General features: G+C 35.9%; 2 protein-coding genes across 5 annotated transcripts in view; one reads left to right on the top strand and one right to left on the bottom strand.

The window, feature by feature from the left end:
- The window catches only part of klhl24a (kelch-like family member 24a), an 802,375-nt gene that overhangs the window by 624,575 nt on the left and 150,080 nt on the right, over positions 1 to 27,720 (bottom strand). The gene's annotated exons all lie outside the window — the stretch shown is intronic.
- acsm3 (acyl-CoA synthetase medium chain family member 3) lies at positions 929 to 22,934 on the top strand. 4 transcript variants are annotated; one of them, NM_001446748.1, is given in 13 exon segments: positions 929 to 1,289; positions 4,425 to 4,635; positions 7,763 to 7,970; positions 9,268 to 9,411; positions 12,671 to 12,827; positions 13,788 to 13,867; positions 14,802 to 14,925; positions 15,163 to 15,243; positions 15,451 to 15,552; positions 17,463 to 17,590; positions 19,010 to 19,109; positions 20,200 to 20,319; positions 21,010 to 22,934. In NM_001446748.1, coding segments are annotated over 13 exon segments (1,581 nt in total). In that variant the 5' UTR covers positions 929 to 1,256; the 3' UTR covers positions 21,103 to 22,934.

Below are 27,720 nucleotides of genomic sequence, written 5' to 3'. Positions count from 1 at the left end.
GTTAATTAGGTTAACTAGGCAGGTTAGGGTAATTAGGCAAGTTATTGTATAACAATGGTTTGTTCGGTAGACAATGAAAAAAAATTTATAGCTTAAAGGGGCTAATAATTTTGTCCTTAAAAGGGTGTTTAAAAAATGTAAAACTTTTATTCTAGCCGAAATAAAACAATGACTTTCTTCAGAGGGAAAAAATATTATCAGATATACTGCGAACATTTCCTTGCTCCGTAAACATCATTTGGGAAATATTAAAAAAAAAAAAAAAAAGGAAAGAAAAAATTTAAAGGTGGGCTAATAATTCTGACTTCAACTGTAGATGTTTAGAGCTCCTCTGTATGTTATGCATAATGAGTAGGGCCAGCCAGAATCTGCGGACATTTTTTGCTGAGATTTTTGTTAAAAATCTAGATTTATGCAGAATGATTTTGGGAGAATCATAATTAAAACCTTAATATATAAAATAAAAAAATAATACCTGGACTTTTATTTAATGTTTACAATGCAAATCCAATTAGATCCAGTTTAATTTGCTATGAGAGATATAGCTGACTGAGAGTTTGTCCATGCCTCTTTGATTTAGTCAATTCACTTGTGTTGGATGTTTTTGAACGGTGGAATGAACCCAGGGAAATCCACACACGCACAGGGAGAACATGTAAACTGCACAGAAACGTTGACTGGCTTGGTAAAAACTTGAACTATTGACAATGCAGTAATGCAACAGTGCTTACCACTGGGCCTATGTAGGAAAAGGGATTATTCAAGACAAAAATAACTGAAGTGAGAAACTGGTTATTTATAGTGAGTTAGGTTTTATCTGATTGGTGCATTATGAGTTAGCTAATGTGGGACCAGTTGTGGTCAATCAGAAGAACCCCTCCCCCCTCTCCAAAATTAGTTTATAAAAGTAAACCACACTTAAAAATGTGTACATACTTTGGCTTGAGTGCATTTTTAGTACTGTCTCGATACTTTTACTCTACTGTTTTCCTTTAACCTCCAATCACTACTTTTTTTTCTGAGTCGAAAAAGGACTTATAATTACAGATCAGTCAAATTGCATATAGAGACTTAAAAATCGCATGATACAGAACCACCTCAAGACATAGGCTCTTAATAAATGCAGCAAACCGTTTGGAAGCATTAAGTGTCCAAGATGTCTAAAATCCTAACAATGACTCATAGACTGCAAGTCACTGATGAGAAGATGATGTTTACTGTAAGATGATACAGTAAATACAGATAAACATCACCAAATGGACTTAATTACTAAATTGCACCACAGAATGGTAAGTTTTCACACATGCTCAAATGACATGTAAACGCCTTTCTCTGTAATACTTGCTATAGAGTACTTTTAAAGGGCTACCATTTACTCATACTTTAAGTACTAATTACCAACATATACTTTTACTCGACTTGCACTTCTTTGTTGGGCAAGTAATGGTGATTCCCCCCCCCCCCCCCCCCCCCCCAGTAATTTATGTAACGCGATGTAACTGCATGTAACGCGAGTGTCCAGAAACGTTACATTTGCATCCGGTTAATATTTGTTTTAGTGTTACAAGAAGGACTTTAGTTCTGTAGGCGGTCATTTCTGCCAAGACGAGAGATTTAGTGTTTGTTTTCACGAAGCCGGACTGGGTCTTGAGGTTCTGCAATGTCTCAACTTTGATGGACTTTTATTTTCAGAACTTGATTTAATAGAAAGGGAAACGATTATTTAATGCAACCATTCTGAGATGCCGATCCGTGTGAAAGTTTCAGCTGTGTGATTAATGTCGGGCTGGAGAAACAACTACTTGAGAGCTTTAGCTTTACAGCGATAAAGATTAATAATGAACTTGTACGTGTTTAGCAATCATGTTTTTAAACGCTGTCTGAAAAACAGCCAGAGAAATGAAGTATACGCGCGAGGTCAGTGGCTGCAAACGTGCAGATTTAAAACATCTGCACCGAAAAACTTCAGCGATTACGAGAGCATGAGGAGCACTTACAAGATACAAGTTCCACAGCGGTTTAACTTCGCCAAAGATGTGCTCGAGAAGTGGGAAACCAAAGAAAAGGTAAAGAAATATTCCTGGTTTACTAATATGATCGCTCGTTATTCCTTAATATGAGGTTTTATCCAGTTCGAAGTTTTAATAATGAATAAACATTGTAGAATGTTTACAATGGTCAGTAGAATTGCATTTAGTTATGAAACACGCAAAGACCTGGGAAATATACTAAAGCTGTTTAACTAAGATAAGTTTGAGTGAGTCGTGGAATGTTTTTCAAGCCCAGTAAGCCTCATTCTTCGTCCTGCAATATTTGTGCTGCATGACGGACAGCTCCCATAGGGTTGCCAGGTCCTAGAAAAAAAAAATCCAGCCCAAAGCTGATTTAAAGGAATAATTTACAAATAAACAAAAGAAAAAGAGAGGAAGAAACATTTACTTACTCGTCTCTGGTACTAAAATTGAGTTTCTTCTGTTGAAGACAAAATATATTTACAGATACTAATTAACATTTAACATATTAACATACCAATGCATATTAGAGAGAGTACCACTTTTAATAATTTTAAACTGTTCTTAAAGCTTGGCTTAAAGAAAATCAAGCATGCACTTTATTGACTATGATGTATTGTATGAATTGTACTATGTGTATATTGTACTATTTTTTTATTTTTATTATTGTTAAACTTGTTACAACTTCATGCCCAGGGATTACAGATGTAAATTAGCTTTATAGCTAACTCTGTCACATGTCATGTTGTAAATTGTATATATATATATATATATATGTGTGTGTGTGTGTGTGTGTGTGTATACATACATACATACATACATACATACATATATACATATATATATATATATATATATATATATATATATATATATATATATATATACATATACATACATATATACATATATATATATATATATATATATATATATATATACATATATATATATATATATATATATATATATATATATATATATATATACATATATATATATATACATACAAACATACATACATACATACATGCATACATGTGCTAGGTGAATTGGGTAAGTTAAATTGTCCTTAGTGAATGAGAGTGTATGGGTGTTCCCCAGTGATGGGTTGCAGCTGGAACGGCATCCGCTGTGTAAAACTTTCTGGATAAGTTGGCAGTTTATTCCACTGTGCTGTACTAAGCCGAAAAGAAAATGAATTAATAAATAATAAAAAAGAATAAAAAATAAATAAAAATAAAAAAATATATATATAAAATATAGTTGTAATAAAAATTATTATTAGCCCCCTGAATTATTCGCCCCCGTTTAATTTTCCCCTCAATTTCTGTTTAACAGAGAGAAGATTTTTTCAGTACGTTTCTATTCATAAGTTTTAATAACTCATTTCTAATAACTGATTTAATTTATCTTTGTTATGATGACAGTAAATAATATTTGACTAGATATTTTTCAAGACACTTCTATACAGCTTAAAGTGACATTTAAAGGTTAACTAGGTTAATTAGGTTAACTAGGTTAATTAGGTTAACTAGGCAGGTTAGGGTAATTAGGCAAATCAAACGATGGTTTGTTCCGTAGACTAATTGAAAAAAAAAAATAGCTTAAAGGGGCTAATAATTTTGTCCTTAAAATATTTTTTTATTTTATTATTTAATTTTATTCTAGCCAAAATAAAGCAAATAAGACTTTCTCCAGAAGAAAAAAAAGAGACATACTGTGAAAATTTCCTTGCTCTGTTAAACATCATTTGGGAAATATTTTTTTAAAAAAAAGAAAAAAATGTATATATTCTTTTGTGTCAAAAGAAGAAGGAAACTCAAACCTGTTTAAATTAAAAACAATGTTTTTTATTTCTTTATTTTTTATTTGGGTGAACTACCTTTTAAACAAACCCACAAGTTAGAGATGGAAACTAGCACAATTACTATCCCTGTCTAATCATATTTTATATAACTTTAAAATAAGATTTTAGATTTTTCTTTTAGTTTAAAATCTTATTTGGAGTATTCCAGCCATACATACACAGCCATACTCTCTTGTTTTGTAAACACTAGCAGGAATGTGCAGTTATACAATGCCAAGCTCTGTTAATCTGCTTTCAAACTCCTGATGCGGGAGTTGACTGTTGTAGGATAATGTATCGTTTCAAGTCAAACATTTGCTCAAAAAAAAAAAGCTGGACACTTAAGCTCCACCAATTTATTCTGAACTGAGCACCGTATGAGTCTCTACAGAATAAAAGTGGGCATTTCTAAACTAAAAACAACCGGAATTGTTTATATGGAATAACCCTGATCTATTGATCATGTATCATTATGCAATGGTATTTTGTTACATATACATTACAAAGTATTAAAATATATATTTTAATGCCACAGTTATTTTTATTTGATGTATATATTCTAGAGTGGACAGAGATCGTCTCTTCCTGCTCTGTGGTGGGTAAATGATCACGGGACAGAGGTCAGGTGGAGTTTTGAGGAGTTGGGCTTCCACTCTAGAAAACTTGCAAACGTCCTGCGTCAGGTGTGCAGTTTGGAAAGAGGGGATCGTGTGTTCCTCATCTTACCCAGAGTCCCTGAGTGGTGGCTGGTTAATGTGGCATGTATAAGAACAGGTACATGCAGGCTAGCAGTCCTGATCCCTCTGCATGTTATTTCCCTTCACCAGCATTTGGTTTCTAAGACTCCTTCCCCCTTGTTCTGTTTTCCTTTAGTTGAGGTTAAAGATTAATCTACTATTGTTTCATCATAACTCACTCTGCTGGGGGACAATGGTAGTTTGGAGCAATTGGTGATAGAAGATATTTAGGATGTTTACATAACATAGTATACTTTGTACAATAATGTACAAAAAATCTTTGCTGTTTTGAATAGTCTTACAGGTAGGCAACAGTGTTGTCAAAATACAACAACCACTAATCATGGTGTATTATATATGTCAGACCAGTAGCTGGCAATGTCACTGGCAGTGTAAAGAAATGAGTTTCAAAAGTTAGCATTTTCTGGCCCTCACCATGAACTTATTTAAATGAATGGACAAAATGCACAGAAGATTTCTGATTTTAGTCTTGTAAATGCACAATGTACAATTCCACATTTTTGACTAAGTTATAAACATAATATTAAAGGAACACTATGTAAGAATTTTTATTAAAGTCTCCAAAAACCACTGGTATGCTGACTTATTTACTTATACACTCACTGGCCATTTTATTAGGTAAACCTGACCAACTGCTTGTTAAGGCAAATTTCTAATCAGCCAATCACATGGCAGCAACTCAATGCAACTATAGGTATGTAGACGAGGTCAAGATGATCTGCTGCAGTTCACCTAATGGTGATTTAGGTGACTGAACGTGACATGGTTGTTGGTGTCAGATGGGCTGAACGGAGTATTTCAGATACTGCTGATCTGCTGGGATTTTCACACACCACCATCTCTAACATTTACAGAGAATGGTCTGAAAAAGAAAAAATATCCAGTGAGCGGCAGTTCTGTGGGTGCAAATACCTTGTTGAGGCCAGAGGAGAATGGCCAAACTGGTTTGAGCTGATAGAAAGGCAACAGTAACTCAAATAAGCACTCATTACAGCCAAGGTATGCAGAAGAGCATCTCTGAACGCAAAACACGTTGAATCTTGAGGCAGATGGGCTACAGCAGTAGAAGACCAAACCGAGTGCCACTCCTGTCAGCTAAGAACAGGAAACTGAGGCTGCAATTCACACAGGCTCACCAAAACTGGATAATAGAAGATTGGAGAAACGTTGTCTGGTCTAATGAGTCTCAATTTCTGCTGCCACATTCGGATGGTAGAGTCAGAATTTGGCATCAACAACATGAAAACATGGATCCATTCTGCCTTCTATCAGCGGTTTAAGTTGGTGCAATGGTGTGGGGGATATTTTTTTGGCACACTTTGGGTCCATTAAGAGCAATTAAGCATCGTGCCAACACCACAGCCTACCTGGGCATTGTTGCTGACCATGCCCATCTCTTTATGATCACTGTGTACTCATCTTCTGACAGCTACTTCAAGCAGGATGATGCATCTGTCATAAAGCACGGATCCTCTCAGAAGGTTTCTTGAACATGACAATGAATTCACTGTACTCAAATGGCCTCCACAGTCACCAGATCGCAATTCATAAGAGCACCTCACATCATAGATGTGCAGCCAACAAATCTGCTGCAACTGTGTGATGCTATCATGTCAATATGGACTAACATCTCTAAGGAATATTTCTAGTAACTTGTTGAATCAATGCCACAAGGATAAAGGCAGTTCTGAAGACAAAAGGGAGTCCAACCCGGTATTAGTAAGGTGTACCTAATAAAGTGGCCGGTGAGTGTATTAGCCTTCATTTTATTATGATGAGTTGAGTACTTTAGCTCATCCATGCAAATGATTACTACATGAGTCCCGTTGGATGTAATAAAGACTAAATGTCCATGATTCCACAGTCCTGGGGTCTGTTCTTCGTACGTGGATTACTCAATTAGCTGGATTTGGATATTGACGATTTGACACGATCCAGGATCGTTTCGTTCTTCAAAGCTGATCTGAGAGTTGTTGTCATAGCAACAGTTCTGCTAGGTCAAACCTGATCGGGAGCAGGTTCAATTCATATAAACAGGATTAGATCAGCTTCGTTCAAGCAAAGATAATACAGAAAGTATGTTCCGAATTCTGATATTTTCTTACAGTAGTAGTTATACACTTGGTAAAATGGTACATATTTTTTAACTATATATATATAAAGTTATAGTCATTAATAAAATAAATAAAGTTATACATATTAATAAAACGTATGCAATCTGCACCCTCGAAATAAAAGTACTAAGACTGCCACCTGGTGGTGCAAAGAGAAAACTTATTGATATGAACTTTTTAGATCGCTTTAGTACAAATTGTGTATAATAGAAATGCACAATATGTGACTTTTTTTAAAGCAATAATACATTTGTGCACTCATAAACATGTTTTGATAGTTAATATGCCAGTGATTTGATGCTTCACAAAAGTTGCAGACGCCTTTACCAATATGTAAACGCTTTTGTAAACAACCAGTTATTCTTTACACCGATTAAAAATGGCTACTATAATAAAGAAAATATTTTCTAAATGTAGAACTAAATACATTGATTTGCATTGAAATACATGATGAATACTCTTGACACATGAAAGTGTAAAGCCTGCAGCTCACAGCAAATGTGTAATGTTATTGCGTGTCATATTTAACAAGCCGTTTACTGCTAATTTGATGTAATTTTGCTCACATGGATAATTGAATATTAAGCAGATGATGTCATTACGCTGCTGTGCCGTCAGCCAATCGCTGCATTGCTGATTAGGATTTCGAGGATCGATAGATCTATCCTTCACAACACACGCAGCGATCTCAGATCAGTTTATCCAGACATTCTAATCTGATTCGCGAACTTGTTTGAAGAACCAAATTAGCCAGAGATCAGTTATCAAGATTAAAAGATCGGGGATCTGCCAAATAATCTTAGATCATTTAAGCGAGGTACGAAGAATGGACCCCTGGTATCATCAAAATACACTTGTTTGTTGTGAATGTGCATCCTCTAGTGGGCAAAATGACATCTGTTCTTTTAAAAACTAAAAATAAATAACTGCTAAATTAGAGTCATATCAATACTGTAATGTACTGTATGCAGTAGGCCGTGAGAATTCTGTTAGAATTTTATGTGAACCTCTTCCCGTATCCTGGGACAGGTACAGTTCTCATTCCTGGCACCTCTCAGCTCACAGCTCGAGATATGCGTCACAGACTGATAACGTCTGGGGCCAAGTGTGTGATCACAGATGAAACTCTGGCTCCACTGTTGGACACTGTAGCCTTAGACTGCCCTTCCATTTCCACCAAGCTGCTGCTGTCCCACAAGCCCATGGACGGCTGGGGCAACCTGACAGAGCTCATGGGGTGAGTGGAGAACAAGGGAGGGAATGGCATGTACAGGGGGCACTTAAAAAATTATAATAATAAAAAAATATTTAAAGTGACTGTTCACCTAAATAGATAATTAAAGGAATACAAAGGATACATAAAGGAAATTGACTAATTTTACAGCTCCCCTACATTTACAGATATTTCAGTTTTACCATTTTTTAATTCATTCAGCCAATCTCTGGGGGGGGTCTTGTGGGAGCAATTTTATCTTAGCTTAGCATAAATAATTGAATTGGAATAGCCCATTAGCATATCCATCAAAAAAATAAAATAAAATGATAATTTTCCCATTTAAAGCTTCACTCTTCTGTAGGTACATTGTGTATCAAGGCAGATAAAAAGTTGCTATTTTGTAGGGCCATATGGTTTGGAACTAACCTATCTTTCTGGCATAATAATTAAGGAACTTTGCTGGTGCACCATGGCTGCAGCAGGCACAATGATACTACGCAGCACCAGAAAATAGTCCAACGAGATAAGTAGGTAGCAACGCTGCATAAGATCATTGCACCTGCTGCAGCTATAGTCTTAGTACACAATGTACCTGCAGCAGAGTCAAACCTTAAATAGGAAAATTATCACAACTTTTTATTTGAATGAAATGCTAAAGGTCTAATCTGATTCAATGATTTATGCTAAGCTAAAAGTGCAAAAAAAGGTTAAAAAAATAAAAATAAACTCTAGGGGAGTTGTAAAATTTGCATTTTTGAAAAAAAAAGCAGTGTCCCTTTACACCAAGTTGTTTCTCAAGAGATTCTCTGCTGAACCCAAATTAAGAGATATTTACAGATCTAAATGTAATATAAATGTAAATATCTCAATTTGTGTTCAGCAGAGAATTCTTGAGAAACAACCTGAGGTGTAAAGGGACACTTTTTTTGCAAATATGCAAATTTTACAACTCCCCTAGAGTTGAGTTTATTTTTTCTTTTACCCTTTTTTGCACTTTTAGCTTTACTTAGCATAAATCTTTGAATCAGATTAGATCATTAGTATTTTTCTCCAAAAAAATAAAAATAAAATAAAGTTGTGATAATTTAAGGTTTGACTTTGCTACAGGTACATTGTGTACTAAGACCATAGCTGCAGCAGGTAACCAAGAGTTGCTGGTCTCCAAAACTTCTATACTATTGCCACCAACTTTCTTAAAATCTGTGTTTTAGAAATAAAGATTTTGAACAACTTTTCAGCAAGTAAACAATAACAGAATTATTTTTTAATATATATAAAGCTTTAGTGAGTAAATTAAGATGTTATGTTTGTGTTGCAGAAGAGTATCAGATGACCATGTTTGTGTGGACACCAGCAGTGAGGAGCCCATGACCATCTTCTTCACCAGTGGCACAACGGGCTCCCCAAAAATGACCCAACACAGCCACTGTAGTTACGGTTTGGGGCTCACCGTGAACGGCAGGTTTGTGCCATCATAGACAAGTATCATTTTTATGGTTGTAAATATATACAGCTGAAGATGCCTTCAAGTTTGATAAACATAATAATGTATTCTACAGTTCAAAGACTGGGGTCAGATATTTCAATAAATGTATTATTTATTCAGTAACGGGCACATTAAACTGATCCAATGTGAAAAATGCATTTATAATGTGACAAAATAAAGTTTTAATATGATTTCTATGTTGGCAAAGCGAGCTTAACGTGCTGCAATTGAAGAAAACACATTAATAAAATTAGCAAAAGATCCTCAATGGTCTGACAGCATATGCGTTGCAAATCCTTAACGCAAACACATAACAGTGCTTTATTTTCTCACAACACATGCAAATAGCAGAGAACACAACGGAAATGTTTCAAGGGGACCCTAAAATGTGAAGGACCCAGCTATTTAGATTATGCTTATTTAGGCTAATAAATAAATACAAAAGGCAAGGAAATTGTGTAATCAGGATGTTAAAATAAACCAAAAAAAAAAAAGACTCGCCTTTCAAAGATCACCTACAACCTACAACTTCACTGAGCAATAGTCACGGCACAAACAAATCTCTGCCAGATCTGTCACATTTTTGGGTCCCCTTGAATCATTTACGTAATGTTCAATGCTATTTATCATTATATCATTTATCATTAATCATAATATTTGAATGATTTCAGAAGGATTATGTGACAGACAATAGACTGCAAAAAATGCTTTTCTTTTCTTTTTCTTTTTTTGTCTTGTTTCTAGCCCAACATCTAAAAAATCTCATATCAAGAAGCATTTTTAGAAATAATGCAATATTAAGTTAGTTTTTCCTTAAAACATTAATTTGCTTGCATATTGGCAGATAATTTAGCTTGTTTTAAAGGGGTGGTCCACTTCGAAATTATAATTTAAACTTTAGTTGATGTGTAATGTAGCTTCTCTGAATGTAAAACGCTCAAAGTTCAATGCAAAGGGAGAGCTTGGTTTATACAGAGTTCGCTTAGCAAAGCCCACAATGAACAAATTTTAGCGACTACAAAAAAATACTTCCGGGCCTGTGAGATCACAAACGGACTTTTACCGCTGCCCTCAGCTGCGCTTACCACTGCGCAGCTAAGGGTGGTGGCCAGAGGCGCTGTAATGTTACAGCAGAGGGAGCTAAAATGCCGTCCAAACGCTGCTATTTCCACAGAGCTTCTTCTGTTTCTGTATTTGGGCTTCCAAAAAACATAACACAAAGACAGAAGTGCTTACAGTTCAATATTAATTATGTTCCTGAGAATTATGAAATGCATAGCAATCATGATTTGACAAAACAGCTCCAGAATCTCTCCCAGTTCAGTGCTGGATTTGGTTATAATCTCCTCAAAGATGGAGCAGCTCCAACAAGCAGAAGCTGTGAACTCTGAGCCACAACCTGTTGAAAAGGAGGTTAGGAGGTAACTTGTTTAGGTAGCTAGCTTGAAGCCAGTGGTGCTGTCGGTAAGAACAGAGGTCCAGTCTAGGCACTCCATTTAGTTGTGTTTATTAACAATGACAAGGATTTGTACTTAGGATGAAAGGTGTGTGTGTGTGTGTGTGTGTGTGTGTGTGTGTGTGTGTGTGTGTGTGTGTGTGTGTGTGCGCAAGGAAACAACAGAAATACAATGTGTCAGTAATCAGTAAGGAAATAACAAATACAAATGCTTCAGTTTACCAACAAACAAAGTACATAACTAAACAAATATATGGCAAATATGAAACATGAGCACTTAAGTCAACTTAAATCATACAAAAGCCACTTACATGGTCAAATACGCACACACAGGAAAACAAGGGAGATCAAATTCAGTCCTCTGCAGTTCAGCCATGTGCTGCCAGAAAGTAACAAACTGTGGGCACAGGTGCAGTTAATAAAGGCCTTGAGGCAGTCCTGATTGGCCAGAGGTTGAATGAGGAGATTGGAGTGTACCATCGGAGCAGGGGTGTGACACTGAGTTTGCTGTTTAAGAACAAAACTTCAACACCTGTAAGTGTTTTTATTTGTTAAAATTGATTATGACAGTGTCTAGCCTTAACGGTGTGTTGTAGCAAAGATGTAAACAATGGAAAATGCTGTTGGCACCGCTAACGATTTAGCTACAAATTCATATTTATCAGTCAAACTGCTGTAAACACACACACACACTTTACCAGCGCGTGCATGTTTCTTTATACGCAGCTTTTCTGTACATTCTACATCTCAGATAATGAACTCGCAAACGATATGTGAATGACTCGTGCTACTTACACATGCATATTCCATGTGAAAGACGTCGTGTAACACGTTGAGCTAAAAAAAAACATACAGGAGAGCTTGCTAACTCGTGTAGCAGCAGAAAAATAAATCAAGGCTCACACAGGTCGCATCCCACATCTTAAACTCTATTCTTCTGTCAACAGTGTCACGATATATTACAGAAAATAACAATCAGAGCATCAAAGAAAAAGAAAAATAAACATTAGTCCCGCGCACATGCACTTCTCATGTTATACCCGTCTAAAGACAGTTCACACACACACATATATAGACACAAACATATACACAATGGCGACCTCTCTTAAAGGAGCTGCACCCCATTTTCACACGCTACAGACACTTTTTAGATTTTATTTTAGAGAGCGGGCATGAGGTTGACTTACTGTTTACACAAAAAGCGCATGCTTGTACAGGCGTGACATGGAGCCGATCCACGAATCGCTGCACATTATGACACATGACCAATCAGAGTCACTTTAGGCAAGCCTTTCAGAGGAACTAGGAAATATGTCAGATGTTTACATGTTAGCTGAGTAGCTGCATATAATCAAAGTGAGATTTATGAAAAAATTATGTGATTTCCTTCAAGTGAAACATGAGCACATATTGCTTTGCATCTTATTAAAACAACCAAGCCTTAAAATGACATTCTGGACCACCCCTTTAATGAAAAACTCACTTAATATTGACATATTATTTCTGAAAACAAGATGATATGTTTTGCTTGTCTAGAAAATAGTTCTTGAAATGAGAATTTTCACATTTGGACTGCATTTTTTGCTGTGTAAAAATTAAACTTTGTTTAAAATGTCATTTGTTCCAGCGATGGCAATATTGTATTTTAAATTTTTTTAAAACGCAGCTCTGAAAAGCACAAACAATTTCTTCCAAAGACATTATCCTACCAAATCTTCAGAGCCCAAACTTATAATGGTACCATGTAATGTATGCATTTGATCTGTGTGAATTGTTCAGGTACTGGCTGGATCTGACTGAGCAGGATGTATTCTGGAACACCTCTGACACGGGCTGGGCGAAATCAGCGTGGAGCAGTGTGTTTGCTCCGTGGATTCAGGGAGCTTGTGTGTTTGTTCACCACATGCCACGCTTTGACACAAACACAGTTCTTAAGGTACTGAAATAAACACGTCAATTCTTGACAGCAGTGCTTTGCTTAATCACTGACTTTTACAAATAAAAATATATGTAACGGCCTGCTTTATGTACAGTATTGTTTTAAAGTCTGGGTTGGTAATATTTCTAAAATATTTTTGAGAGAGTCTCATATGACCAATGCTTCATTTATTTAATTATTGCTTCATATTGTTACAATTTAAACATAGTTTGCTATTTGTATACATTTGAAATTTTAATTTTATTCCTGTGATGACAATGCAAAAATTTCAGCATCGTTTCACCAGTCTTCAGTGTATCGATCATTCAGAAATCTTTTGATTTGTTGTGATTTGCTGCTCAATAGTTTGCATTATCAGCATTAAAAACTACTGTGCTGCTTTACATATGTGAAAATCAGGCTTTTAAAATGTAAAATAATGTAAAGCCAAAATTAATGTATACCGTTAAGAGAAAACCTTGAAAAGTGTTTTAAAATATGGAATCCTTTTGTAGTATTTCTGAAGCAAGCTGATACGAACCTTCTGTCCATATAACTTGTATGTTGTTATAACCTGCCATTAGTTTTGATACCTTTATATCGGATGTGTATATACACATGCATTTATTTATCTGTATACTTGTATTTTTTATCATTTTATTTATTTATTTATTTATTTTTGTTTTGTATATTTGTTTTGTTTACTACGTGTTAAAGTTCCTAAAAATTAATAAAGACGGCATTAAAAAAGGAAAAACATTAAATGGAAATTGAAATACTTTGTGACCTAATGAATGTGTTACTTTTGATCAGTTTATTACATCCTTTCAGAAAAAAAGCATTCATTTTCAATAAAAAACTAAAAAAAACAAATCATACTGAGCCTAAACTTTTGAACAGTAGTGTATGCATTATAGTTTTATAGCATTCACTAAAACAAAAGCTTTCTGCTGCCACTCATGCTTTTTCTCCTTACAGACTCTGAGCCACTATCCCATCACCACCTTCTGCACAGCACCGACCGCCTATCGAATGCTTGTACAGGATGACTTGTCTAAGTATGGACTGTCTCTAATGTGATGCGACTAAAATTCACATTAACTCAAATTAACTCTAAATTTACTACCTATTGTCCCGCCTTTTTCCTATAGCGTAATGCATTTAAGGTTATATGTGGCACTTTCAATTTTGGATTAATGCCCTTAAAATGTTAATAAATATTATATTATATATTATATTGTATAATAATATTATAGATATTTTCATAGTAATATTTAAAGTCCAAATGAACCGAAAGTTGCTGAGATTTTTATGTCAGTATGTTGATGTACTTCCAACTGAAACGGAATACGAGTAGGAGGCGGTGCATCATTGCACCCTCTTTGACTGAAGATTATCAAAACAAACATCGTTTTATTTGATTAACTTGCACAGATGAATTGTCCACCTGAAGGATAACAATATGCGCTAGCAAAATAGCCATTGTAAATTTTGATTTTCCACAGACATTACCGCATCCATATATTGCTGCAGAAATAATTAAGATTTTAAGGCTATTCGTGATATGCTATAAGTAGTTTGTTAATGCCTTCAAACTTTTACTTTTGGGCAGCACTGTGTCTCAGTGGTTAGCACTGTCACCTCACAGCAAGAAGGTCGCTGGTTCAAGTCCCGGCTGAGCCAGTTGGCATTTCTGACGGTCACAGCTTCCGGTTCATGCAGACTTTAAATGGTTAAAAAAAAATGCAGGTTCATTGTATCCTAAATACCTGAAAGTACAATCTGTGACAATCAGCCAAATGCAAAGCTACTGCCATCATTTATGCTAAGCGTCATCATAGGGTATAGAAGAATAATAGATCAATTTTATTATTTCTCTGTTTTATGAAGGTGCAATTTTTGAACAGAATTTGTAATCACATGCTTGCACATCCTGAACTGGATCAGCCCAGCTTATCTTAATCTAATCCTCATTTTTGTGATTTTTACCAGGTATAAATTCCAGGCTCTTGAACACTGTCTGTGTGCCGGAGAGCCCATTAACCCTGAGGTCATGTGCAAATGGAAAGAGCTCACTGGACTGGACATCTACGAGGGATACGGACAGACTGAGACTGTAAATAAAGCATTTAAACAGTCTCAAACTATTATGTTCAATCTGGTTTGTGTGCCATGAATATAGGCATGGGTAAAAAGTGGTTTTAAATTAGCATTTTATATACATATATATATATATATATATATATATATATATATATATATATATATATATATATATATATATATTATTTTTTTTTATTTATTTATTGTACAATAACTCAAAATCAAAGTAATTATTTTATTTATCTCTCAGGTTTTAATAGCGGGCACATTCAAAGGCATGAAGATCAAACCAGGATCTTTTGGAAAAGCATCACCAGGATATGACGTGCAGGTCCAAAGTTTAAGCTAGACATAATAAAAAAAATCATTGACTGCTTGTAACGTAAAGATGTGTTCAAGTTGTCTTATAATTTGAGTTGATTCAACTTAAATCAAGTCAAGTAAAAAAAAAGCTGTGCTAAAAGTTGCCTTACAATTTAAGTTACAAGTTTTTTGAAGTTGGGCTGCTAATAGTAATTCTGGACTGTTCTGGTTTAAGGTGGTGGATGAAAATGGCTCTGTTGTGCCAAAAGGACAAGAGGGAGACCTCGGCATCCGAGTGAAACCAGAGAGACCCTTCTCTCTTTTTACAGAGTATACGGTACATTTAATGCTTCTTCACTATCTGTATCTGTCTTCTTTACTATATTACTACTGAAAGATTCTACATTTCTTAAAATATATAAATTGTTTTACACCGCAAGATGGTTCTGACAGTATCACTTATTCAAATTAATGCAAATTACAAGTTCTAGGCACATCAGGTCTGACTTCCTATGTGTGAAATACAGCATCATGTCTCCATTGTAATGCGTATTGTCAATTTCAGTGTCTTATGTCTAACAATTGGCCGGGTGATACTTTCAGGCAAGGCCCAGAAAACAAGACTAAACTGTAATGGCAGTTTCTGTTTCAACTAATAAGCACTGCCCACTCAATTGTGTATTAAACTGCGAGCCAGCTGCAGTAGTCGAAAACATTTTCGATGAACGCCACAGCCAGTCCTTATTAAAGGATTCTGCTTTCAAGATATACAAAAATCTTCCTGGTTTTGTCTCTTCTTCAAATTCACAACACAAAACTAATAATCGACAACTGTTAAGGAATCCCACCTTCAATAAGCGTGTTGGTTTGGAAAGCTGTTTTCAAAGCATATTGCCATATCCACTTAAGATGTAAATTAAGTCCATGTGAAATCATAATTTATAAGGTTTATTCTGCTAGAGCACTTGGTTATACTTTAGGTGAATAAGTGCAGTTAATCTACTGGGGAGAAATGTAATGTAATGTAATGTATTCATATAGCGCATTTATTGTGTATGGTCACACACCCAAAGCGCTTTACAATCATGAGGGGGTCTCTCCACACCACCACCAGTGTGCAGCATCCACTTGGATGATGTGACGGCTGCCACAGGACAACGGCGCCAGTGCGCTCCCCACACACCAGCTATTGGTGGAGTGGAGAGACAGTGATTGAGCCAATTCGGTGGAAGGGGATGATTGGGAGGCCATGATCGTAAGGGCCGGTAGAGGGACTTTGGCCAGGACACCGGGGTTACACCCCTGCTCTTTCACGAGAAGTGCCATGGGATTTTTAATGACCACAGAGAGTCAGGACCTCGGTTTAACGTCTCATCCGAAAGACGGCGCCCACTGACAGTGTAGTGTCCTCTTCACTCTTACTGGGGCATTTGGACTCACACAGACCACAGGTTGAGCACCCCCTGCTGTCCTCACTAACACCACTTCCAACAGCAACCTAGTGTTCCCTAGTGGTCTCCTATCAAGGTACTGACCAGGCTCAGCCCTGCTTAGCTTCAGTGAGTAACCGGTCTTGGGCTGCAGGGTGACATGGCAGAAAAAAAAAATTTGTTTTGGTAATCTTCAATCAAAGTCTGAGCATTTATCCTTTCTGTGCCACGATATTCTTAACCACGCCACTCTTAAATGTTAGGTGCTATAAAGTAATGACGTTCAAAAAGAAAGCCCCGTCCCCTACACAATATTCCATTTCAGTTAAAAGTACATCAACGTTAACCGCAACATCCGGTTAACGTTGATTTGAATCAATCAGGTTTGTCAAGGTAATATAGTAGACAGGTGCAGGATGCTATATTTTGGTTTGTGGATTATTTCCACAATAAAGAGCTTGGATTTAAGATCACTTTGAGCTTGTTTATATTTGCATCTCTTAAGGGGGTCGCACACCGGTTGCGTCGTGCACATGACAGTTGGAAGTATCGCACACCAGTTGTGCACATTCGAATGGCATTTAATATGAAACCCTTCAGATGGCGCGGCAGAAATATAAACAGTATCCAGAGTCGTAGCTGGGCGCCGTGGACAGCCGCCAACTTGCAGCACCATTGTGCGTACACTGATCGAAATCTGTGTTTAGAATTCTAAAATGCAGGCATCCGGTGTGCAACAACCTTTAGTTTAGTTTTGTAAAGAAATGCAAAGTTAACAACTAAATTATTTGAATGTGAATCTAAATTCATCCTAAAGGGGGAGCCAGTGCGCACAGCAGAATGTTTCCGTGGCGATTTCTACCTGACAGGTGACCGGGGAATGATGGACGATGAAGGATATTTGTGGTTCATCGGCAGATCTGATGACGTCATCTTGTCTGCAGGGTACAGAATTCGGCTTTGATCATGATGATGTCAAATTTTAAATAAATATATATCATATAATAGTCTAACAAGTGTTTCTAGAAGTAAAAATTTTATTAATATGAAACTTTAGGGATTTTAAAGGCTAGACATTAAAAAAAAATCTGTGGTGAGCTCAGTTTTTTAACCGATAATATATTTTTTTAATAATCCTGTTTGTAAGAGTCTAAATTATCTTATGCATATGTTTATATGGTCTTTTTAATAAAAGAAGGCTCACACAAATTCCAAAAGGCAGATACTGATTAGATCAGGTCCTGGTGTGTGGACTTTGGGGGTTTTACAATGTGGTCACATGTTATTTAGTCAGTTTGAATGTCTCAGTATTTAAGCTTTGGTAACATTTGGTCAAGAAAGAGACAAATTAGGTGGTAAACTGCTCTGGCTTTTTCTCCATCTCTGCGCTTTCCTGCTCTGCTCCTCTGAGGTCTATCTTCTCTGACTCTACTGCAATCAGGCTAACTTCTGGGCCTCCTCTCTGTCTCTCTCCCTCCCTGTGTCTCATACCTCTGGTAACTTTATTTTTCTACATTTAAGCTGGGTGCAATTTATATCATATGTTTTATCATCATTTCATATTATCATTTTATAGTTATTTGTTATTAATTCCGTTGTAACCATAGAGAATTATTGTAAATTAAATCATCTCATTTTCATGTGAGAATTACTTTTGATTTAACATCAACATTTAATTGCTCCATATTGCAATACACTATAATCACACAATATCAACGCTCTCCCACATTTTAGGCTATTAACACTGCCCTTATTTCAGTTTTTGGTGTAAGATTGCAGAAGAATGGTTTGACTAGAAAGTACAGTTTTTTTTCTCTCCAATCAGAGTTACGGTGGGCAAATGCACCAAAAGATATCTTTAGAGCACTCCATATATAATTTGGTCTTCCTACACCAGAGGTACTCAACCTTGTTCCTGGAGATCTACTTTCTTGCAGATTTTAGTTGTAACCCATAACAAACACACCTGCCTGTAATTATCAAGTGCTGTTCATGCTCTAATTAATTGGCTCATGTGTGTTTGATCAGGGTTAGAGCTGAATTCTGTAGGAGGGTAGATCTCCAGAAACAGAGTTGAACACTCCTGCCCTACACTCATAAATGCTTAATTACTGGATATGTTTTGCAATTTTGTTCTGTCCCTTTAAATAATTCAATATAAATCATTAGGTAAACAGACTTTTGTTTTACCTTTTCTGTTATTTGTCCTATTCTCAAAAATTTCTTTCATACAAATTTAAGTTTGTTCTAAGTTCTTATAATGTTCCAACAAAGGCTTTTTAAATATCATAATGGGAAAAATTCAAGGAAAAAATATGCTTTTGAACATTTGTATAATATGTCTGTGTGTGTGTGTGTTTTTAGGTACCGTATTGGTCCATTTGAGGTGGAAAATGCCCTGATAGAGCATCCAGCTGTAGCTGAATCAGCCGTAGTCAGCAGCCCTGATCCTGTTCGAGGAGAGGTAACGTTGTGCATTCTGGGATTGCCTTCTTTATGAAGGATACAAGTATGACCTTAAAACTGGGTGAAAAATAAGTACTTGGAAGCCAGCAGCACCATTATTGTCAGAGCACCCTGTTTATACACCTCCTACAAAGATGCATTTCCTTTAATCCTATCATAAGTGGACAAAAAATAGAAGCATAATAGAAGGGTTTAAAACATTTTGACCTCATGCACTTTCAGAGTTAGTCAAAAAGAGGCGGTTAATAACAAGTGAGAACAGGGTCTAAGTAGGCAGATTCTGTATTTACTAGGAGTGACACTACACTGGAGTCACGGTTAAGTACGTATCTCTGTGATGGGTAGGGCCAGACGGAATCCGCAGACTTTTTTTTTTTCCATTTCTGGAGAGAATTTTGGTAAAACTCTTACCAAAATTATTGTAGGAGTATCATAACTAAAACCTTAATATGTAAAATAATAAAATAAAACTTTTTATTTTATTTATTTTTTTACTTTTTTAATGTTTAAAATGCAAATCCAATTAGATTCACTTTATTTGGTAAATAAAGCAAGTCTTCTATATAATAAATCTTCTAAAAGACTTACTTTACAAAATGCATTGTACAGAAATCAGATGAACATTTTCATATTGGTCAATAATATTACTGCAATTGGTACAGGTACAAAAGGAATAAGCAACACATCTCCAGTACTTGCTTTCTCAGTTTATTTTGAACAAGCAGTGTTAAGTGTCTCTTGATGCAAAATACCGGGAAAATGATTGATAAATTTAACAGTGATGAGGCAAAGGCTAAATTGAAGATTCATTAAGCTTCAAATCCACAATCTCTTTTAATGAAAATGCAGCTGTGTGTCATAACAGTGGACAAAAACTGTTTAATATTATGTGTGTGTGTGTGTGTGTGTGTGTGTGTGTGTGTGTGTGTGTGTGTGTGTGTAAGGCACTCACAGACTGACTTTTGAGCTCACAAGATAAGACAATATCTCATATTTATTATTCACTAGAAGTAAAACTGAAGTCATCATTACATTTGTATATTGTGTAAATGTGAGTGTTTTTGTGAAGAGTTTGCTTGATGTTTTAGGTGGTGAAGGCTTTTGTTGTGCTGACAGCAGATTTTAAATCAAGAGCCCATAAGGAACTGATCAAGGAACTGCAAACACATGTAAAGAGCATCACGGCTCCTTACAAATATCCACGCAAGGTAGATTACCCACTTATTACTTTCAATTTGATTAGGTTGAAGGGATTCTGTTGGAGCCATTTGTTTACTTTATTTAAAGCAGAGATGCCCAAACTAGGGCCCACAGGCCAAAGTCAGCCCGTAGTAACCTTTGATTTGGCCCCCCATGCCATCTGAAAATGGTTTAGAGATTGTTCTTTCACATTTAATGTAATCTTCTATTTGTTTTTTTAAATTGTTAAGCTACAAATAAACCATCTAAAATTTAATGTTTCAATGTAAATTGTGTAAATTAATCAGATTTAGTTTAAATGTACATACGATGGTTTGAATCAAGGCAAAGGAAGATTCTGCTTGACTAGTGTATTCAGCATTGAACTCTACTATGTTATAAGTTTAATTGTTTTAATTGCAGTGGGTCGTAATTTAAAAAGTTATATTGCATTAGTTAATATCACTCAAAGTAAAGTTTTTTATTTATTTTTAAATATTATTAAGCGAACTTGGAAATTACCCATAGCAATTTTAATGTAAAATAGTTTGGTATATTTACCTTTGGCCCACAGCTATCAATGATATTTGGTTTTTGGCCCTTTATACGGACCAGCTTGAGCACCACTGATTTAAAGCTTTATATTGTTAATCATGATTTGTACGATCATGATCTTTCTGATTCTCTTTTGTTTCATCATTTTGTTTACTTTTTTTCAGATTGAGTTTGTGGATCAGCTGCCCAAGACAGTAAGTGGGAAAATAAGACGAGTGGAGTTAAGAAAGAAGGAATGGGGACAGCAAACCAGCTAAATCTGGAACTGAGAAATCAAATGTAAAAATGGCATTCCACCTCTTCACATGCTACATTCACAAGTGTCTTCCCACATTTTTTAGAGATGCATGAAGAAGAGATTATTATGAAATGATTTTCAATATTTCAGCTCGCCAGCAGATGGCAGCACTTCATAATGTCTTCATTCAACATATGAACTCACCGGCCACTTTATTAGGTACTCCTTAGTAGGCTGGACCCTCTTTTGCCTTCAGAACTGCCTTAATCCTTTGTGGCATAGATTCAACAGGGTAATGGAAAATTCCTCATATTAGATTTTGACATGATAGCGTCACACAGTTGATGCAGATTGTTGGCTGCACATCCATGAAGCGTATCTCCCATTCCACCACATCCCAAAGATGCTCTATTGGATTGAGGGTCTGGTGACTGTGGAGGCAGTTTGAATACAGTGAACTCACGGTCATGTTCAAGAAACCTTCTGAGAGGATCCGCATTTATGACATGGTTCGTTATTCTGCTGGAAGTAGCCATCAGAAGATGGGTACACTGGTCATAAAGATATGGACATGGTCAGCATCAATACTCAGGTAGGCTGTGGTTTTAACACAATGCTCAGTGGGTACAAATGGGCCCAAAGCGTGCCAAGAAAATATCTCCAACACCATTACACCACCACCACCACCACCAGCCTGAACCGTTGATACAAGGCAGAATGGATCTATGCTTAATGCTGTTGATGCCAGATTCTGACCCCACCATCTGATTGTCACATAAGAAACCGAGACTCATCACACCAGACAACGTTTTTCCAATGTTCTATTGTCGAATTTTAGTGAGCCGGTGAGAATTGTAACCTTGTTTCCTTAGCATGCATTGAGTTCCTGCCATGTGATTGGCTGATTAGAATTTTTTTAACGAGCAGTTGGACAGGTGTACCTAATAAAGTGGCTGGTGAGTGTATTTTAACAGCTGTTAAATTTACTAACCCACATATAATTAATGTTTGTTTTTTTTACAATCTCTTTATTGTATTTTTTACATCAGTACTAATGATAACTTACATGTGTACTTTTTTTCGCTTTTAAACAGTTAACAACATGTTACTATTATATGCATAAGAGAACAAAAACAAAATTATAAAAGTGGAAGGAAGAGGCAAAAAAAAAAGAAAGGAGGAGAAAAAAAAAGTAAATAAGGGGGGATATTTGAGGCATTTCTACTAGGGTTCAATCACTGCTCACTGGTTAAAGTACTCAACAAATGTATTCCATATTACATGGAAATTCTTTGTTTTATTTTTTAGGGAAAGCCTTAGCTTCTCAAGTTGCAGACAGGACATGACATTTTTTTTATTAACGTGAAGCAACGTGGAGGATCTTTTCTATTCCAATTTTTTTAAACTAATCTTCATGCTAGGGTTATAAATCTGATTACTGTACATTAATTATATGATAATTCTGCATCATCACCGACTCCAAATTTAGCTAAAGTAGGCCCAGGGTATACTTTTTCCTCCACTTCTGATATGAATTTAAAAACTGAAATCCAATAATTAACAATTTTAGAGCAACTAAAATTAAACAACACTAAAAACTAAACAAGCGATGCCTGGGTTTGATTGCATCTATCACACAGTAGGTCTAAGGAAGGGAACATCTTAAAATTCATGTTTAAATAGAGTGACGTTATATTTAGACTTTTATATTGTACATCATATTCTGCACATGCAAATCAAAATGATTTCTTTGTTAAAAGAGTAAGCATTCATCACCATATTGTTTGGAGTTAATACGTTATTTTATGCGTGTGATTTTACAATATATAAACTTTGATTTATCAGTGCTCATCCTTTTTTTTTTTCTTCAAAAGCATGTTGACAGATGGCTGACACTAATCTGATCTCTGCTGAACGCTGAGAGAGGATTGTAAGGTTATGAATATTTCCGCATTTGTGGAAATTGTCATCCTATGGAGAGAAACGTTGTGACTTTCCAGATGACAAATATGCTGGTAAATTAGTCCTGACCAAAAATGGAGAAAGACGCATCGGTTATAGCAAACACACTGTAAAACAATGCTGTTTCAAGTGGAGCTTTGTCATTCCGCTACATGTTTGGACATAAAGAGGAACTATATGTTGTGTCGGCGCTACATAAATGAATCATAATTACAAAATCAAATCACAACACTGGACAGCAGAGCAATTTTAAAAACCAATGCATAACTAACATATACTATATGATGCATAACTATACACATGAGACAGGCTATACAGATACTTTTACACGAGACTGAACAGTGTTGTGCAGGATATTGTGCCAGAGAGGTATTTAAGGTTGAATATTGTGCAAAAGAGCTATTTAAGGTTGGCTTATTTTGCAAAAGAATTAAGGGTTGAAGCAAGTAGTGCATCATGACTGTGGTACATTTATAGTAAACATTGTTTTCCTTATCGAGTCTCTAAGATGGAGTTTAGATAAAGTGTCAGGTGCATGAGAGTAAAGAATGTTTCCACAGATGGTTTGTCAAGCCCACTCACCTGAACGAAGCACAATTTGAAATGCACAGTGTTTCCACGAGACAGAGTGATTAAGAAAGTGTCTATAGACCATTTTGAGGGTCCTAATCTATTTTCTGTTTTACATATTTAATTTTCATAGCTTCCAAGGATCCAAAAATGTCCACATATTGATAAATAAGAATATGAAAGCTGTTTTAACGTTAAGATACCATTAAATTGTCTCTTGTTACAGTTACAAAATAGTTTGACAACAAGCAGGAAACATTCATGAGCCAATGACATCACTTCATTGAAATGGTCTATAGTGCAAATGTGCAACAAGGTGCAAGAGTCAAAGAGAGTCTCTTTTACAGGGGTGTTAAGCCCCCTCACTTGTATGGGACATACTCAGGAATGGAGGGGGTGAATGAGATTTCAGAGGGGGTAAATTGACTGGAGTTGAGGGCTCTAACAGCTTGTGGAAAGAAGCTGTTGAGAAGTCTAGCCCAATCATTACCAAAGTGGGGGTTGCGGTATAATGACGAGGGGTCGCTTGGTAAATTTACAAAACTCAAATAAATTAATAAACTTTTAGAATTACCATATTTTATTCATAACCCACAAAAGATAGTTAGTAGTTACACTAAAGAAATAACAACAACAACATACAAAAAAAATCTATCAGACTTTCAAATTGGTTTTCATTAGATTGAGACCCCTTTGGTGTTTAGTTTAACCACATAGCAATAGCATCAGCTGCAGCAGATTTTACAGGGCCAGGTTAAACTTTCACAACCTCTATGGCATTAAAAGTAAGATGTTTAAAGTGAATTCATTCATTCATTTATTTACTTGTCAGCTTAGTCCCTTTATTAATCTGGGGTCGCCACAGCGGAATGAACCTCCAACTTATCTAGCAAGTTTTTACGCACTGGGTGCCCGTCCAGCCGCAACCCATCTCTGGAAACAGACACAGACACACACACAGACACACAGACACACACAGACACACACAGACACACACAGACACACACACACACACTACAGACAATTTAGCCTGGCCAATTCACATGTATCGCATGTCTTTGGACTGTGTGGGGGAAACCGGAGCACCCGGAGAACATGCAAACTCCACACAAAATCGCCAATTGAGCCGAGGCTCAAACCAGCGACCCAGCGACCTTCTTGCTGTGAGGCGACAGCGCTACTGCGCCACTGCTTCGCCTGTTTAAAGTTAATATTGAATTAAATGACTATAAAAAAATGTTTATTCGACTGTTGCATTTTTGTGTTGTCTATTGTTCATGTTTATATAGGCCTATATTTGAAATATAGTCTATATTTATAACCACCTTCAAGAAAAATTGTGGTCGCGAGTCACTGACATTGTTATTTTGGGGGTCACGGGCTGAAAAGTTTGGGAAACCCTGGTTTAGCTGAGCGGGCTCTCACACAATTTCTTCATGTTGTCAAAACACAAATTGATTAAGTTACAAATTTAAAGTCGACTGAACATAAAACAATTAAGTTGTCCCATTAAAAACCTTAAGAATTGGGTTGTTTTAACTTGTTTTAAATAAGTAACAAGCAGCCAAAGTAATTGTAGATAACATGTCTTGTTCAAAATCAACACCAACAATTGATAAAAATTGAAATCCTAAATATTTGAAACTAAAAAACTTTAAGCTGTAAAACCATGCACAGGGGGAGAAATGTATCTGCGCTGTGATGAGAAAACAGGTGCCTGCTTAATTGACCTGTTAATAGGGCTTGTGCTTATCGGGTGGAAAAACACAACCATAAACATTATTGCTGAAATATCAAGCCAAAATACACAGCAGACATCAACACGCTCAGCTGCTTCCTGGCATATGCCATTAAATCAGACTTTAGGTGTCTGTTATGACAGACAACGGATGCCAGTCTGAAACAGTAGCTGTTTGTGGATGAATCTGTCATGTTTGGTTTGCAGAAATTGACTCAAACTGCGAGATGGCTGTCAAAATCTGTGAGCTTCTTAACAGTCCTTATTAAAAAGTATAGCGTTACTGCACCAAATGCTAATACCACACGACTGCGTGAGTTCCAAGTCTGAGACCACTGGTAAAAATATACACAGGTCAGAGATAAATGGTTCTCAAGCATTAACATAAGTGTAATACAGCTTTTTTTCATGTTGATTAAAAAGTGTCCTTATTAAAATGAAAATAAATAATGACTGCCATACATTTTACAATGGTTTATACAATACACACCCATTACAATGAAATTCGGTGTAACAATATTTAAACTGAAAATATTAGTTCGTCATAAAGTTTAAAAAACTACACAAAAATTTAGTATGATCACTTATTTGTGTATATAAAAATACAGTAAGAGTAAATTTTGTTTCATTTTTATGTTAATTGCTGAATGATGATAAACATCACCCATTTTGACATTTAAAATGGTTCACTCATATATAGACAAGCTATTTGAAAGTGCAGGCACTTAATTTGCTTTTAATGTATATAAACAGGAGGGTGACGCAGTGGCGCAGTAGGTAGTGCTGTAGCTTCACAGCAAGAAGGTCGCTGGGTTGCAGGATCGAGCCTCGGCTGGATCAGTTGGCGTTTCTGTGTGGAGTTTGCATGTTCTCCCTGCGTTTGCGTGGGTTTCCTCCAGGTGCTCCGGTTTCCCCCACAGTCCAAAGACATGCGGTACAGTAGGCTAATTGGGTAGGCCAAATTGTTCGTAGTGTGAATAGTAGTGTGAATGTGTGGGCATCCGCTGCGTAAAAAAATGTGCTGGATAAGTTAGAGGTTCATTCTGCTGTGGCGACCCCGGATTAATAAAGGGACTAAGCCGACAAGAAAATGAATGAATGTATAGAAACAGTGTGTGTGTATATTCTGCAATATTAAACAGCAATAATAAGGATGAATTTAATCATTTTATTATCACTTTTTTCATTTATATATTATATTAATAGGAATAATAATATTGATAATAATAAGAAGAATAAGAAGAAGAATCAATATCTCAAACATCAATGTCTTAATTTAGTTAAACTTTAAAAAGACAAACACTACAAAATGATTATGGTCAGACTTCTCTAATTTGAAAAGTTTAACTTGTGCATTTCTCAGTATTTACAGTGCTCAGCATATATAAGCACACCCCTTACAAATCTATCTTTTAAACTCATATATTTTAAAAAGGAAGCTATACAATATTATATTTGAGCATACATTAGATGAGTCAGTGCCGAAGCCAAATCTGGAGCTTAAATAACTTACGAGAACAGTCCAAAAACTAGTGCACCCAAATAAATCTTACAGAAAAATATTAAATACCAATTTAAAAAAAAGAGGAAAAAAAAAAAAATCAAGAGAAGCAAAAATTGAACAATTTAATTGAAATTTTGTAGGTTGTAATTTATTTTTGCAATATTTAGCTTGAATTTAATTGTATTCTTTCAGTTTCTAAATATGTTTGATGACTAAAATCCTATTTTAATAAATATATCTGTTTAATAAATCTGTTTTGTTTAAATGCACCAAAGCACATTTCCTAATTTCCTATATTCAGAGAAAGTGAATCCCAGTATTTAGTATATCCCATCAACATCATTTAACCTTATTTTAGAAGCTCTAAAATGACTCAAATATAAATCTGTAAAATTTGTGGAAAATTACTTTTCATATATATTTAGGTTTACAAGTTTTTTTATGCCTAGGCTCTCACTTCAATCACTATTTTGCCATCCGTCCTATATGACAAACGATGTGTTAAAGTTAGAAATACTCCAGTCTCTGTCAACTCACGCTTGTACTAGAAAGCTTGTTTGACCTAATACAGCACATGCCAATTCAACGTCAAATTCTCTGTGGGAACTTTTTTTTCGTGTCGACACGTTTAAAATTAACTTCAGAAAACAGTATTTTCTCAGCTTAGTAAATTTGGTGGATTTCAGATAGATAGTTTAGACTGCATTTTGGCCATCACTTTCACTCCACGTCAGCTGCGCGCGCCTGTGATGCCCAGAACTGCTGGGGGGAAGCGCGCTATTTGATTAAAAGAGGATTTTTAGCGCATTAACTTTAGCTCAGTCAGCCGTGGGATGCGCACGGGTCAGCGACTCAAATCTTTA

Source organism: Danio rerio, chromosome 2 (assembly GCF_052040795.2).
Source record: "Danio rerio strain M-AB ecotype USA chromosome 2, GRCz13ab, whole genome shotgun sequence".
NCBI classification, from domain to species: Eukaryota; Metazoa; Chordata; class Actinopteri; order Cypriniformes; family Danionidae; genus Danio; species Danio rerio.
The sequence above is the reverse complement of the archived record's forward strand: the minus strand, read 5'-3'. Positions and strand labels throughout refer to the sequence as shown.